The 16,037-nt window shown below is 42.3% G+C and overlaps 2 protein-coding genes across 2 annotated transcripts in view; one reads left to right on the top strand and one right to left on the bottom strand.

Moving 5' to 3' along the window:
• Nucleotides 1-181: 181 nt before the first annotated feature.
• Nucleotides 182-14,067, top strand: LOC104285496 (methylcrotonoyl-CoA carboxylase beta chain, mitochondrial-like). Its single transcript, XM_009883960.1, has 12 exons — nt 182-501; nt 2,158-2,354; nt 3,493-3,671; nt 4,975-5,055; nt 5,494-5,672; nt 7,187-7,379; nt 8,388-8,479; nt 9,373-9,529; nt 10,295-10,417; nt 11,049-11,197; nt 11,704-11,785; nt 13,865-14,067. The coding sequence occupies exons 1-12, from the start codon at nt 182-184 to the stop codon at nt 13,946-13,948; spliced, it is 1,836 nt and encodes a 611-aa protein (XP_009882262.1). The 3' UTR covers nt 13,949-14,067.
• A 774-nt stretch (nt 14,068-14,841) lies between these two features.
• The window catches only part of RPE65 (retinal pigment epithelium-specific protein 65kDa), a 9,738-nt gene continuing 8,542 nt past the window's right edge, over nt 14,842-16,037 (bottom strand). Inside the window, exon 14 of the mRNA XM_009883959.1 lies at nt 14,842-15,063. Coding sequence (XP_009882261.1) covers nt 14,912-15,063 — 152 coding nt within the window. The 3' untranslated portion in view covers nt 14,842-14,911. The remainder of the gene's footprint in view (nt 15,064-16,037) is intronic.

The raw sequence follows: 16,037 nt of genomic DNA, 5'->3' as shown, positions 1-16,037 counted from the left end.
TCCCCGGGGGCACCGCCGCCTCAGGGGTCTCCAAGGCGGGAAGGGTTCCCTCACGGTCCCGGCCTGAGGTGTGGTGCCTGCTTTGCCTCATCAGGCGAGGGAATATGAAGTTTAATATTTTTTTTTTTTTTTTGGAGGGGGCAATAAATGCTGTTTGTTCTCCCTTCAGCCCTCAGGGGTCATGTGGAACGGCGCGGCTTTGTGCTGCCTCGGCAGACGGCCCCCCAGTGCCGCATCGCCGCTGCTCCCGAGGTTACGAACCTTAAATCGCGTGTTTGAAAGAAAATATAAGGACTTGTGTCACGGTAAACAGTCAGCACACGTACTGCAGAATCAGGGGTTGAAATGGCCACACGACACGCTTCCCCGCCGTTTAGTAAGTAATAGAGCAAAATATAGACGGTATGCAAAAACTTACCCTGTTTTAGATGGACGTATCCTGTCTGTGTATCGACATGTGTTTGAAGAAAATTTAAGGAACAGTGAGGCTGTTATTAAAAGGTAATAAGCTGTTTTTGTGGTGTTTTAAAAATGTTGCTACTTGTGAGATGATGTGAGAGTTACTTGCGGGCACTTGTAGGAACTTTTTAACATAGGAAGAGTGCTAATTAAAAAGTCCAGAGATTAAAAAATAATTTGTTTTTTTTTTTTAACCTAACCATATTGAAGCTTAAACTAGTTTGCTGGCTGCTTTTTTTCTCGGCAGCTTCTCCGCAGAGTGAATTTTACAAGGATCAGCACTTCAGAATTTCAGCCCCCCTGAAGGAGGTGCCTAAATGTTGACTGAAATGCCGAAATCTAAGTGCAGACTGTATTTGCAATAGTGCCATGTGACATTGTTTTGCATATATTGCCAAGAAGTATTTTTTCTAGACCTTCATAAATTTTTGTTTCATATTTGATTTTGAATGCAAAGACATAAACAGCGAGTCCCACATTTACAGATCCCTCCTGAAGGAGTAGGTGGCGGTTATTGCAATTAATCGCGATTCACTGATAAAATGTGTTTTATGTGTTTGTCCTTAAAGATCAGATGGCAAAAATTCAAACGCCTTTGTTCAGGGGAATGTTACATGAGCTGGAAGCAAAGCTATGGCAAACACACTGTGCCCTCCTGTGGTGGCACTTATGACATTATTAAAACCCTTTAGCTTTTTCCTCCTGAGGTTTTTCAATCTCTACAGTCTGCAGGAAGCCACAATGAGATAATGCAGTCACGTACAGAGTGGTGCGTTAATAGTTATGTCAAACAGTGTTTTTAGTGAAAGATGATGCATCTTGGTGAAAAATGTTTTATTCAGAATAAATGAAGAACATGGCTTATTTAAGACCAAAATTATTTAAGATACCGCATTTGTTTATGGTTTATTCAGTTGTTTATCTGTACGTGCTGCTGCCCCAGCAATAACATCTGGTAATCATTTCCTCTCTTGATGACTGTAGTGGCACTGCAGTATTCACTGCTTCTAAAGTAATATCTTCTGTGCTGTGGAGTGTGCATTTCTACTAGATTTAGTATTTTATTCTACTTACCAGTTCCTGATTTTTGTCGGGTGAACTTGTTGAGGGAAACCGAATCCCTTGACTGGATTCCTCTACGGTAGTTGGAACATGGAGATAAATGTCCGTGCTGAATTAGGACTAGCAAATTACGCTAGCCTTATTAATAGCTGCAAGTTTATATAGGCTGACGTTGTTGTAGGGCAGTATCTCTCAAAGTCAGTTTTCGTTGCCGATGGTCAGCCCCTTGCCAGTACTCTGCTCGTGGGGTTGCTGGCAGAGATTAAGTGTGATCATCTATTGTGAAATAACGTGTGGTGGTGTATATGGGCAACCACCCAGGGGAGGATATGGGTTTAATGTCTACCAGCTATGAACATAACCTACAGATGGAATATTTATTTAATTTCCCTCTTTTTTAATCTTTACCAGACAATTTTTGAATAACAAGACTAAAATGCTTGCTTTAAATAACAGACCTTTGCTTTTTATTACACTTTGCAAGAAACAATAACCTGAAAATGTGAATTCATCTCCATTCTCATACCATTGATGCGAAAACTGTGCAATACATTTAAGTACTACGTTCAATCTGCTGAAGCGTAACTTGTAAGTAAAAGTGGTTTTCATTAATTGAAACTTTGTTTCTTAAATCAGATACTCAGAATTGCTGGAGATGGTCAGTAAAGGAGGGGGAGAAAGTGCCATCTTGCGTCATACTCAGAGAAACAAGAAGCTGTTTGTTCGTGAACGCCTGAAGTTGCTACTTGACGATGAGTCTTTTCTTGAGCTGTCTCCGCTGGCAGGTCTCAATTTGCCATATGGTGACGTCCCTGCTGCTGGGTGCCTTACTGGTAATTGCTAGCAAATGTGACATTAGATGTAACGGGGAATTAACGAAGTTCATTCGTTTCATTGCTCGTATCTTTAAATATGATTCGTATCAGATCTAAAGATGGATACGGGTTGAGGGTCTTGTTTTGAGCAGCCCATGGTGGAGACGCAGCCCAGAAGGAAGACGGGTTTTGAACCAACACGATCCTTAATATCATTTGAGAGATGCTGTTTGGTGCAGTGACCAGTAGGTGATTGTAGGCAGCGTGCATAAGTTGTAGTCTGTATGTGCTGCACACCTTCCCAGAGTAACCAGCCTTGCTCGCTGAAGGTTGGGTGTTTGTTCTTACTGGGAATGGAGAAAGGATACATGTCATCAGGTTTATGGAATATTTTAGTATCATAAGAGAGTCCTTTCCTAGGAAAAGTGAACATCAGTCCCATCCAACAGCAGCATGAAAGACTTCAGCCACTACTGCGTTATTCTGCTGCAATTTTTGCTGGGAAATCTGGGAGAAACCTTTAAAGAGAAAAGTTCTTTCATTTCATCTGGATTTAGTAATTTATTCTACTTAGCAGTTACTAATTTTTGTCTCAAAAAATTAGGATGATGTGTCAAATAAGCTGTTGTCAGTTAAAGGAAAGGGCACCAAGTTACTGTGAGACACAGGAGCTGTGACATTCCTTTTGTAACGTTTTTCAAATTATGGACAAGTCTCTTGCTGCATTGCATGTTGAAGAGCAGTTCCAGTTTAAAAAGTAACTAGAAGATTAGAGTATAAAATCCTATATTTTGTCACAAATTGTTGCTTTTTTCAGTTTTATATAGGTAATTTTTAATCGCCTTCCCTGTTATCTCAATAGTTGGAAGCCAAACTATGTATTTTTTTCTCTTATATTGTCACCAGGAGTAAATAAGTTTATTTCAAGTTCTGTCTTCTGTCATTTAGATATTTTTTTTTTTAAATGTCATGGGCTTTCAGCTTGTTATTCCAGAGAAGAACAATAGATTTCTTCCCTGTGTAGTATTTGCAACTTAATTTGCAGCTTCTTGGTAGAGTATTAGCAAAAGAACATCCTAGCTCTAATTTGCCCCCCCTTGTTTTGTCTGTGGTGTTTTAGAGAGTGCTGATAAGTGTCTGTGGTACCACTTAACAGGAATTGGCAAAATCTGTGGGGTCTGGTGTGTCTTCATGGCAAATGATGCGACTGTAAAAGGAGGAACTATTTATCCAATTGGAGTGAAGAAACAATTAAGAGCTCAAGAAATAGCCATGCAGAACAGGCTGTGTTCTGTGTACCTCGTTGACAGCGGGGGAGCTTTCCTACCACTACAGGTAATACTGGGGCCACTTCACAGAAGAAAGCACCTATGTTTCTCTTAATCATATTAATTTTTAGCAATAAACCTCAACAATATGTGTTGTTTTCTTGGCTGGCTTTCATTGTTTGTTATACTTAAATTGAGTTTTGTCCACAAATCGGAGCCCAGGGGATGATTTGGACATGTGTAACAGTGGTGATCACTGACTAATCTTGCGTTTAGCATCTAATCAAAGTTTAGAAATTTGAGTATCAGTGGGGGGACAAAGTGCTGACCAAGCGTGGGTATTTCTCAGTGTGCTGAAATGCTTTGGTGCCTTTAATAAATTAGTATGTAGTTTGAGGTTTCTGTTTTAAACTCCAGAATCTATAAAATTACTCTGTATTTTATTGTAATGTTTGTGATAGTAATGCAATAACCTCCATGGCCTTTAAAAATGTAGCTTTTGAAATTCTTACTGTAAAAGGAGAATTTGGAGAAGAGAAGGCTCCAGGGAGACCTTCTTGTGGCCTTCCAGTGCCTAAAGGGGCTCCAGGAGAGCTGGGGAGGGACTCTGGATCAGGGAGGGGAGCCGTGGGATGAGGGGGATCGGCTTTACACTGAAAGAGAGGAGATTTAGATGAGATATTGGGAAGAAATTGTCGCCTGTGCGGGTGGTGAGCCCCTGGGGCAGGTTGCCCCGAGAAGCTGTGGCTGCCCCATCCCTGGAGGCGTTCAAGGCCAGGTTGGACGGGGCTTGGAGCAACCTGGGCGGGTGAGAGGTGGCCCTGCCCAGGGCAGGGGGGTGGAACGAGATGATCTTTAAGGTCCCTTCCAACTTAAACCATTCTATGATTCTATAATTTGCATGGGTTACTTTCCAATATATGGGGGTTATTTTATCACAGAGACTCTAGTTGTTCCCTCTCCAGACTGAAAGCAACGACAGAGAAAAAGTTCTGACCTGACTTAAGGAGTTGTATCAAAAATTAAGTAAAAGGGAAACTACTGAAGTAATTTCACAGCTAAAGTATGAACGCGAGCTTCCCCTTCTCCATGTTCACAGTCTCAGTGTGTGTAGAATAAATTTGCTTCACAAAAAATTACGAAACTTCCCTCTGCTTTCAAAACACAGGGGTATTTTTGTGGAATTGTGCAATGCATAAGGGGAATAAATACTGTAGCGAATGCTGTGTATAAAACTTTCAGGTGTGATTGTTAGTGGTGATCTTCCCGGAGGTGGTTACAATGCGTTTGTGAATGAATGGAGCAAAGAGGAAGCGTTGGCTTTTGTAGTTAATGTTGAAACTCGCTCTGTCTTTTCTCTGTTATGTCAGTCAGAGCTGTTTCCTGACAAGTTGCACGGTGGCAGAGTTTTCTACAATGAAGCCATAATGTCTGCCATGAGAATCCCTCAGGTACGGTGTCATTTGGAGTGCAAGTAAGTGGAGTGTGTGTGATCAGTAGAGTTCTGAAAAAAGTTTTGTTCTAATACAGATTCTAGGACCAACTCTTAAACATGCAAAAAATTTCCTAAAGCTCACCTTCTCTATTTGTGGGGAAGGGAGATTCAAATAGTATCTCACGTAGCAGAATACTTCAGCCTTAAGGATCTTCTGAGTGTTCAGAGACTGATCGTGGTGGAAAAGCATCAAATCACTAGGTTATTTCAGAGTAAACGTTGAAGTCTCTCTAAACCAGCGTTGTTGTTCATGCCGGTACTTATATCTCTTGCTCATTGTTCTCCAAGCTGCCATTTAGTCTCTTGAACATTTCTGAAATAAACTGTAATGGTTTTGCCTTTCCGTTCTCCCCTCTCCAGCATCTTGGTTTGTTTTGGTTCCTGTGTCCTTCAGGTGGCAGTGGTGTGCGGCTCCTGTGTCGCTGGAGGTGCATATGTTCCAACCATGGCAGAAGAAGCTGTCATTATAGATAAAATCGGTACGCTGTTCCTTGCTGGCCCTCCTCTGGTAAAAGCTGCTACAGGAGAATACGTCTCTCCCGAGGACCTAGGAGGAGCCAAACTTCACTCTAAGTACGTGAAATCATTCTCAAAAATAGTAGAGAATTTGGCATGCTTAGCTTTAAAGAAACTGTCATTTTATCTGAAATGGATGTGACTGAAGCTACTCCAGTGACAGGATATAACGTGGTCCTCAAGGGCTGAAAAACCTGTAGTGAAAAAAACCCAGTAGAAATGATACATGAATTATTATAAAGATTGGTGGTATTCAGTTATATATGTGGGAGTATCATGGGACTAGATATTACTCTTTGAAATGAAAAAAACTAACGTGGCATTGTAATTTCAGCTTTACTACTGTCTGCAGGAACTTTCTGCTTCCACTGCGTGTGTATACACACACACACACACACACACACACACACACTCTCACTCTGACAGAAATCTCACATAAGTACAGGGGTCAAGATCAGGGCCAAAAGTGGAACCTGCTATCACACTGTTTGCTCTCTGTCTTAGGTACGGGTCTTTGTGTTAGATCAGCCAAATGGAAGTAAAATTAAGTGATGTTACGAGGTGAAGCAGGGACTGGACAGATCTGGATTTGGTTCCCCATTCTTCCACGTGCTTTCTGAACGACTTGAGGCAAGCCAGTTCCTCTGTGCCTCAGAGGGACCAGCTACGGAATAGGGATGGTATCACTTGTTTTCCTAGTGTAAACATTATCAGGATACATATATTAAAAAAATAATTGTGAGTGTTCAAATACTGTGATGATGGGGAAAACGCATAAGAAGTTCTTTTTTCTTCCCTAAACTGATGAGCTGGAGAGGTGGTATGTCGTCTTTCCGTTTGCCTGCTTCTGAAGACAGTAGACTAACTCGCTGTGGAGAAGAATCTGAGTGCTTGTAGAAGTACGAGAAGCAAAGAGGAGAAATGGAAAGCCTGCCTGCCGCTGTTGTTAATGAGGGCTTCATGGCAGGAGATGAGCTAACAGGAAATAAACCTGACAGTAGCGATCTAACCGTTTCTTTAATGCTGTTTTTCTATGTCAGAAATTTCTGTGGTTGTCAAAATAGTTATTCCCTCCTAGATAGGGGAAAAAGTTGGCTTTGCTGCTTTGTTCTTGGCATCTATGCTGTCCGTATGTTAACCAGATTCCATACCTTTCTCGCACAAACAAATACTGGTGTGACAGTCAGCTAACTGTGTGACGTGTAATAAGTTACTGTCTTTATATCCGGGCTGGAAGTGCTTATTTTGAAATAAGTTTTGAAGTTTGTTTTCCCTTTATTATATTTGCAACATCACCATGAAAATAAGTTCAAAGCTCTTCCTTTATTATAAGTAAACACAAAAGTCCCAGGGAAGAACTCCTTACCTTGAGTTTGTTTTGGGGTTGGGCTGCACAGAAATTCCGCTGACTTACTGCTTTCACCTCATTCATACAAGAACAAAATCACTCAGTGTTTTCAGGGAGTTTGGAGAGTCACAGTGCAGGTTGAAGTTTTTCCTTTAGTTTGGGTTTTCCATCAGAATTCAGTTTTCATTAATTCAGTACTAGTTCATGTTGCTCTCTCTCCTAGAGTCAGTGGCTGCAGTGACCATTTTGCATCTTCAGAAAAGGAAGCCTATGAATGTATTCGAAATGTTATCTCAACATTAAATTATGATCCACTGCCAGAGGAGGTTGTAGAGCATGACGGCCCTCTGTATAGTTCTGATGAGCTCTTGGGACTGGCGCCGCGAGATTATGGGTGTACTCTTCCTGTAAAATTGGTAAGGTGACGATACTGTATTCCTTCATCCTTTCAGTCTGCTTTATCTTGTAGCTCCAGATTAGCAGGCAACAGGCTGTTCCCTCTTGGAGAATCCTGAAGTACCCAAGATATTCTGTATTATTACCTAATCGGTTGCCAAACTGTCTTGAGTCTGCAACAAAGCAGAATGGCAACAGTTCTGTAGAATTATAGAAAATATTTAAGCTGAAAACCTGCTAGAGATGAGATCGCTACAGATTATGACAGCTGATCCCCGTCTGTTTCCAGGCACCGTGCAAGATGCCAGTATGCCTTGTACTATGTTGGCTGCCTTGAGAATGTGCGCCCCTTTAGTGTCCTGTTTTTCCTTCCCCTTGCCTTTCCCCCCCCACCCCCCAAATAGTCAAGACTATCTTGTAACTTAACTGCCTGATGAAAATACCGACTGAAAAAAGTTGGGACAGACGCTAATATGTAAGCAGAGACGTGCCGAGCTGCCCACCCTATTTTCATTGTGTTGTTCTAGCAGAGATTTTGTCTCCAAGGATGTGAATCCAGTATCTTTTCCAGAGGTAAATTCCTACAGTTAAGGGAATTGACTGTAGAAAGCAGTGTAGCTTTGAAGGCAGCCTTTAAACCGTGTTTGAAAAAAGCACGAGCAATATGCTGCTGAGTGTTTCCTATGCGCACAAACTAATTGCACACGCTGGGATTTGTTAAAACATTTTGATGCACGTGAACAACTGCGCTGTGTAACTTTGAAATAGTTTTGGAGTTGAACTTTGGCTCAAAACACGTGGTTGGTAATCAAACATAAACACAAATTTGATGTTTTGCGCATATTGAGTAGTTAGTGGAGTGTAAGACGTGAAAGGGCATCTATGCCCATTTAGGTTGACTTCTTGCAGGTCGCCTTCCTATTTGAACAGAGCATATCTTTTAGCAGAACTATCCTATTTTCACTTAGATTTCTGTAGTAAAGACTAAAAATGTATCTATGTACACACTAAAGTATATTTCTTTGCAGATTTTGAGCCGTCTGATGGATGGAAGTAGATTCCAGGAATTCAAGGCTAATTATGGAACAACATTAGTAACAGGATTTGGCCACGTGGAAGGGTAAGGCTATGACATTTCACTAACGAAACGTATGGATGTATTTGTCTCATTAGCTTTCATATTATCATCAGGTTTTGTGGTATTCCAATAACAATGCTTATGAAGTTCTGGATCGGTTAAGAACTGGTAATAAAATGCTTCTAGAAAGCCTGACCTTCTGTCTCTGAGCTCCGAATTCATCACGTCTTGGACCAATAGCAGCAGAGAGCGACACACACAATGGCTTTCATGACTTTGAAGTGATTTGTTTGTTCACAAAAATCATAGCCAGACAGTTGGAACATTGAAGTCTCAGCAGATTCCTTAAGAAATAAGAAACCACAGCTTTAAAAGTGTTCCTTCCCAAACTGAGTTGAAAACTATCGTCCCTTCTCCCACGTGATGGAGATGGGATAATGCCCATACAATAAAACCTTGCTTAATTCAGATCAGACTGTATTATTAACACCTTCATGAAGCATACAACATTCCAGTCAAATCCTATTAGGGGAAAAAAAAAAAAGCTAGTAAAATACATTTTTTGAGCCTCTTTAGGTTGAAAGTATACATTTTTCAGATTGACTGTTGCACTGTATGTTGCAGGAATTAGAGAGAGCCCCGAGTCCCGGCACCTTGTGTGTTTTCTTGCAGTGTAAGCTCCGACAGGTCAGCTGTAGCTTTACCTGCCCTCTGGGTATTAATCCGTGTAAAGCTTCCACGCTTTACATACCAGGAGTGCTGTAAGACTTCTCTGTAAGGTGTGTGAGGGTCCTTGAATGAAACGACACGTGTAACCGCAACCTTTTACGTTGTGAATTTACAGATATTTGTCTCCATCCTTTCAGAACATTATGAGCTACAGTTTCGTAATTTCTGGGGTTCGGAAGGGAAAACATTCACGTGTCATTTTGTAGGCGCTTGGTGGGGGTCGTGGCTAACAACGGGGAGCTGTCTCACGATGCGTCTCTCAAGGGTAGCCATTTCGTACAGCTCTGCAGTCAGCGGAGCATTCCCATCCTCTTTTTCCAAAATACCGCTCCACATACAGCGGAGCCAACAAGCATCTCACAGGTATGGCATTTCTAGTTCAATATGCTTAATTCAAGTAATGCCTCGTTCTTGTTTAAGATTACAGTTTGAAAATTATTAATTGTTAGGAAAATAGTTTTTTAAACGGCTTTTGGTGGTTTAAACCAAGAAACTTCATAATTACTTTGTTCTTAAATCTCTCTATTAGTGTTCTCTCTTTGATTTTAAGCAAGGTCTCTATGCTTATCTAAAATGGTACCGCCCAGCTGGCATGCAGGCTGTAAAACTTGGAATTTATAGCGCTTTTTACGTTGAAATACAGCCTGTTGATTCTTCTGATGCCACTGCGCTCCACAGAAAAATAGATATTTCTCTTTTAGAGAAGTGAAGGCGTTAAGGTACAGTATGTTTTGTCCTGGGCTACAGAGAGCCTCGTAGTAAAACCTACTTTAGATTCTCTGAGCTGAGCCTGTTCCTCCAGCCCTGTTCCACCCAACTGTCACTAGCACTTAGGACAAAGTCTGGCGTAATTGCATTGTATCTGAGCATTGCTAATTAATGCCTGGGAGAGCTGGGGTTGCACTGTATTGTGGGTTTTTGCACACTGGTTGTAATTGTTGTGCTGATTTACCTAGTGAAGTAAGTGCCTAATGGGCTACGATAGTTATTGCTGCTGCCTCACTGTTGTGGAGGAAATGATCGTACAGAATTGTAAAGAGATAAATGCTGTAGAACTACAAGCGTGGTGGGACGGAGGCAGTGTGAAAGAAAGACTTAAAGGACCCCAAATCTTTGTTTTCCTTTCAGGCAGAGGCTCACTCCAACAGATTGAAAGCCCAGGCCTCCATGATGGCTGCTGTGGCTTGTGCTGCTGTTCCCAAAATAACTGTCGTCATCGGAGGCTGTTACGGGAGTGACAGTTATGTTATGGTACGGGTAGCGTAAACGTTAATGGGTTTGGTAATAGACTTTTTACGCTTTACCAAGATTTCACAGCACTTCATTTTTAAAAGAGTCAGCTGTTATTATAGGCATTTAACTCAGTTAATTATTTTAATTACTATTGAAGTAAGAAATGCATCACAAGATGTGATTGCAGACAATTTGGTTTGCATCTAAGAACCTAGAACCAGTTCTAAAAAAACCACCAGTTATCTGAAAATGTCCCTCCTCGGAGCCAATCCCGCCTTTTTCCCGGCGCGTGCTGTTTGTTTGCAGTGATCAAGGAGCTACTGCGTGTGCTGGTGTGTGCTGTTCACGCCGCTGGCAAGTGCGGTAGGGCTCCGTCTTTGCTCAGAATTCAACATGGGAGTGCCTGGAGGAAAAATGAAATCGTAAAGTAGCAATATTGAAGGCAGTGGGGATTGTGATGGTTGCTACCGCAGGGTGTCTGTGCTGATACAGGAGCTGCAGTCGTGACGGTAAAGGAGCTGTATCATTAACGCTTTACAAATTAAACTGTATTACATTCTGCCTTGAACGCGATCGTGTTATCCTACAGCCATCTCTTTGTGATTAATTTCAGTGAGGTTTATCCTGTGCATTTTTTTTTTTTTTGTAGTGCGGGAGATCGTTCAGTCCAAACTTTCTGTTCTTGTGGCCTAATGCAAGAGTTGCTCTTGTGGATTCAAGACATTTCTCCACAGTCCCACAAGCTGGGGACAACGACTGTACAGGAGATGAATCAGAGCTAAAACATCTGAAAGAAAAGTAAGGACATTAAACATAAACCCTCGCAGTTACGCTGGGATTTAATTAGTTAGATTACCTAATTTTGGTCATCTTGCGGATCAACGCATCCCAACTAAACGGAGGAAACCTGAATCTACTGAAAACTATTTTAGATTTCCATGTAATTCCATGTCTGCTCTTAGGATCTTCTCAAGGAAACACTCATGTTTGACTTAAAAAAAAACAACACGACACCAACAAACAAATCAAAACCCAAGAACAAAAAACCAAACCCCAAAATCAAGATATTTTGCTGTATGTTAAACAATGGCGAACTTCTGAATGTGGGGGACTGTCTGTACCGCAGAGTGATCAGCTCCGTTACGCGTTATTTGCTGGATTCTGATGAATTCCGACAGTGGCACTGCACATTCACTTGAGATTGAAGTGTATGCCTTTCTCATCTATGATTTTGTTTTACTGGCCTGATGTTTTTTGTTACATTTTTGTGTTTTTAAGCTTGTTTAATACTCTGTCTTCTCCAGGCTAGAGGAAGAAAGCAGTGCATTTTACTCCTCTGCCAGACTCTGGGATGATGGTGTAATTCTACCTCAAAATACTAGAAAGGTAGGGGGGTTTCTTTATATGTTCTTTACAGCACATTTTATCCTCAGATCTCAAAAGGATCTTGCGGGCAGTGCGCAAGGCTGTGACTCGCTCAAGATCAGTGGCATGCTGATTCCCAGAACTGCGTCTCCCACTTCTCACTCTTTCCTGTGGCCGTTAGTGTGGGAGAATTTTTAGAGATCAGTGGTCACCCTGTGAGCACCCCAAGCACTGAGAACTTGTTGACGACAGTGTAAGCTTCAAGGAATGTCGAACGTCAAATTGTGCTTTGTGAACGTCTGAGTTATGTTGAGGGAGGAAAGAACTGTTGCTGAATGTACCGATAAGCAGGATTTTAATTAAAACATAGAAGTAGATAACTAGGCGAGTGAACAGCTGGGGCTAGCCAATCATATAGTAGAGATGCTCGTTTGAACTATGCATGTAACCAATTATTGTTTGAGTGTTGCGTGGCGCGGGAGAAAATTGTCTGTATTGGCTGGGCTCTCTGTGCAATAAGGTGGCATTTACCCTGATCATATTGGTCGTGGTGTATCTGTCCATGCTTCCGCGTCAACACTTTAGCTTTGCAAATCTCATCTTTTCTCTTCCCCATTAGGCTATCCAAAAAATTTCTGTTGCATTCTGGTTAGATTCTGGTTACTTGACTACAGCATTTCCTCGTTGAACCTCTTGACTTTACTATTTGATTCTGTGTCCAAATCCTTTCTTTTTCTGTCTTGCATAATCACCCGTATCATCACTCTTTTGAGGCTCTTCACAGCTCACATGCTTCCATTCTTTTGTCTGAGGATGTTTCTACTGCTGTCTCTTCATGCTTGTATTTGCTGCTTACACTTGGGATGCCACCCCCCCGTTTTGTTTAGTTTATAAATTGGCAGACATCTATTCTATTAGATTCTTTCTGAAAGCTGCCGCTTTTGTTCTTCTCTTTTTCCTTGTTATATTGTTTATTAGCAAGACTTACAATGTTCTTTGCTCTTATGGTGCTTGTTTACTTAAAGATCACAAATACAGCCTGCTGTCAATTAATCCTTCTAATTACGGTACTCATTTATGGTAGTACATAGATGTTAAATATTTTCTGTGGAGTTTATGGGAACTTTGATAGTAGGAGACCTCCGAGAAGTATTTTCTAATACTAGACCGCCGAGACTACCTCTCTCTGGGAACTACACAGGAAAAGAGTATATGCGACAGTTGAATCATTGTTACTCTCGGGTAGTTTTCAGCAGCACACCACAATTCATGTTTGCATGTTCAGCTGGTTTTTTTACAATATTGTTTTGCTACTTTATCCCAGTTCTTGCTAAGAGATGGAATTTATGTTTAGCTTTTTCTGAACTGACAACACATGCTCATTCAGATCCTTAACGTGCCGGGGTTTTAATAGGCTTTAAAAGACAACGTGTGCTCCCGTAGCAGTGGGACATGCACAGTGAAATTAGGAAAATGCTTACTGTGACTCTTGATTTCCAACAAGATACACAAAAGGTTTTGGCAAAGGAGCCTATTATATATGCACCATATGATAAATGTTAACAAAATCGTAACAGAGAATTATCTTGATTTTACAAGACCAAAACTAGTTCTGTATTTTCAGTCCTGGTGGTCACAAGACACCAAGAAAGATGACTTCTTAGAAAAAGATGGATGCGGAAGAGCAGGATGTTCTGCTAATCTTAGGAGCGTAGCCATGTAATGACAGAAATGGATTATCACATAATACATTTTCATTGGAGTTTTACAGCTAAATAGCTTCCCGGTGTTCCAAAAGTAATTCTCTCATCACCGCAGTGACTTTAAAATGGTTTCGTGGTCTCTATGCAATGTGTGAACTTTGGAATCCCGAGGACGTTTCTTCCTTTGCATTTCCCCTGCCCCGGTGGTGCGTTACACTGACATCTATTCCCCCAAACGCCACAGCCGACAGCTCCTCGTTTTAAATGTTCGTTGTTTTGCAAACAGTAGGAACAAATGCGTAACAGAATGAGTGCAGAACTAGTAAGTTTTACTAGGTTTTGTTTGTTTGTTTGTTTCAGAGGCCCGTTGCTTATATTGTCTTTTGTTTTTAATTAGGTAATTGCACAGTGCTTAGAGATTACAGAACAGCAGAAGTACCAGGTCGTATCTCCGTGTCAATATCCCGTCATCAGAATGTGACTGCAGCCACTTTCAAATAATCAGCCTTTTAAAGTTAGCACCGTGCACTAGAAAGCTATAATGTAAATGATTTTCTAATTCTTTGATACCATTAATAAAAATGTTAAACCATTGCAGACTAACAAGAATCCTGGATTTTAAGTCTATTAGCCATAAGTTTGTATTTTGAACCATAGCCTCTTACTACATTACTTGAAAATTTATTTTGTGCTAAGGAAGGATTAAGCTGAGAGCACTCTAAGGAAGCAAATTCATCCCAAGCCGTGACAACGGCTTGATTTTTTTCATATTCGTGTTTTCGTATGAAATGCAGAACTCGAGAAACCGCACTTTGATAAAGGGAATGGGCAAGAGAAAAGACAGAAGCTAGTGTGTGCCGTTTTCAGCCGTAAAGGACAAAATGCTGCCAGCCGCACCGCCTTGGGCCTGCCAGATCACATTCCCAAAGCAGCTGTGGAACAGCTCCTCTCGCATTGCTCTGAGGATACTACAGGAGTGACCAGGAGGTGATTTAAGTCCCTAATACTTCAGTATAGGCTAAAAATTACCCCTCCTCAAGGCATGTAACGGAGCACAGAGACTGTTTAACATCATGTTACCGTGTGTACTGCTGTTGAGTTTACACTGTGCCGTTTCACACGTATTTAACTCTGCTGCAGCTGCAAAGTTTAAATTTTGTAAAACCAAAAACCTCCCCATCCCAAACTTGCGTTGTTTTAACTGCACAAGCGTTCTTGGCACCGTATATCTGGAAACTGTGCCAAAGGGTGTATTTGAAAAAACACCTGGTGTTAAGTATTTCAAAAAGAGTCATCAACAAAACTGAAATGCTCCGTCTTAATTAAGTAGCCATACAAACAAAAAGCGATGTTGAAGGAATTTAGGGAATTTGAGTGCTTGTAAACGGAGACTGCACCTTTGCGGAGCTGGAAGAAACCTAAGGCGACGTGTTGCGGGCAGCAGTCACGCTCTTTTGAAGAGTCCGTGGAACGTCACAGGAATGTTCACCTCCACTTCGGCCCTGGCGACCTCGCTCATGTCTTTGGCGTTGAGGATGAGGAGGTAGGCGGGCTTCGGCCCCGCGCCCGGGCTGATGACGATGCTCAGCACCACCCCTGCAGGGGACACAACAACAAACCTGTCACGGTAAGGGTAACCGCTCGCATGCGGCACACCGGTAAATCCCATTATTATTGCGTGACCGTCAGTGCTGACGTAGACTGAGGTTATTTATTTATTTCTCATACTCTTTGGGGTTCTTGCCCCCATCAGCCTGCCAGCCTGGGGTCACGGGGCCGTAGCTCCTATAAAGTTCCTCTTTAAAACTGAAAAACGTTTTTATTCTGAAAAGGAACTATGAAAAGCTGTTGCAGGGGCTGACGACAAACATCGCTTACTGCAATAGATACCGAATTTGTCCATTAATTTTTCAGCATTATGAATTACTTTATAAATTATAATTCTGCTTCTGAGGTTTAATGTGACAAGACAGCTGTCTCTGGGCCCTGGTGTCCCCATGTGGAAGGGCGGGGACACCCCAGCTCTTGGGTGGTGTGTTCATTGGTGCACACCGGGTCGTTCACTGCGGGAGAATGTGGGCACAACCCCACAGCGCAGTCTGTGACGGCGCCCAACGAGGATGAGAGGAATGTGAGCACGGAGCTCGGTGTTAACTCAGCTTTTGGAGAGCTGAGCAGGGGCTTAACTCCCAGGAAGTGAGAGAGATGTACAAGAGTCGGGGCAATCCCAAGCACAACTCCAGGCTGGGCGGGGAATGGCTGGAGAGCAGCCCTGAGGAGAAGGCCCTGGGGGTGTTGACTGTTGAGAAGCTCAACATGAACTGGCAATGTGCCATCACAGCCCAGAAAGCCACGGGCATTCTGCACTGCATCACAAGAAGTGTGGCCAGCAGGGCGAGGGGGGGGATTCTGCCCCTCTGCTCTGGGGAGACCCCCCTGCAGTGCTGCCTCCAGCTCGGGGGGTCCCAACAGCAGAAGGAGACGGAGCTGTTGGAGCGGGGCCAGAGGAGGCCCCGGAGATGCTGGGAGGGCTGGAGCCCCTCTGCTGGGAGGACAGGCTGGGAGAGTTG

This window comes from Charadrius vociferus, unplaced genomic scaffold (genome assembly GCF_000708025.1).
Source record: "Charadrius vociferus isolate BGI_N301 unplaced genomic scaffold, ASM70802v2 scaffold423, whole genome shotgun sequence".
Taxonomy (NCBI): Eukaryota; Metazoa; Chordata; class Aves; order Charadriiformes; family Charadriidae; genus Charadrius; species Charadrius vociferus.
Note: the sequence above shows the minus strand (reverse complement) of the source record. Positions and strands in the feature narration are given on the sequence as shown.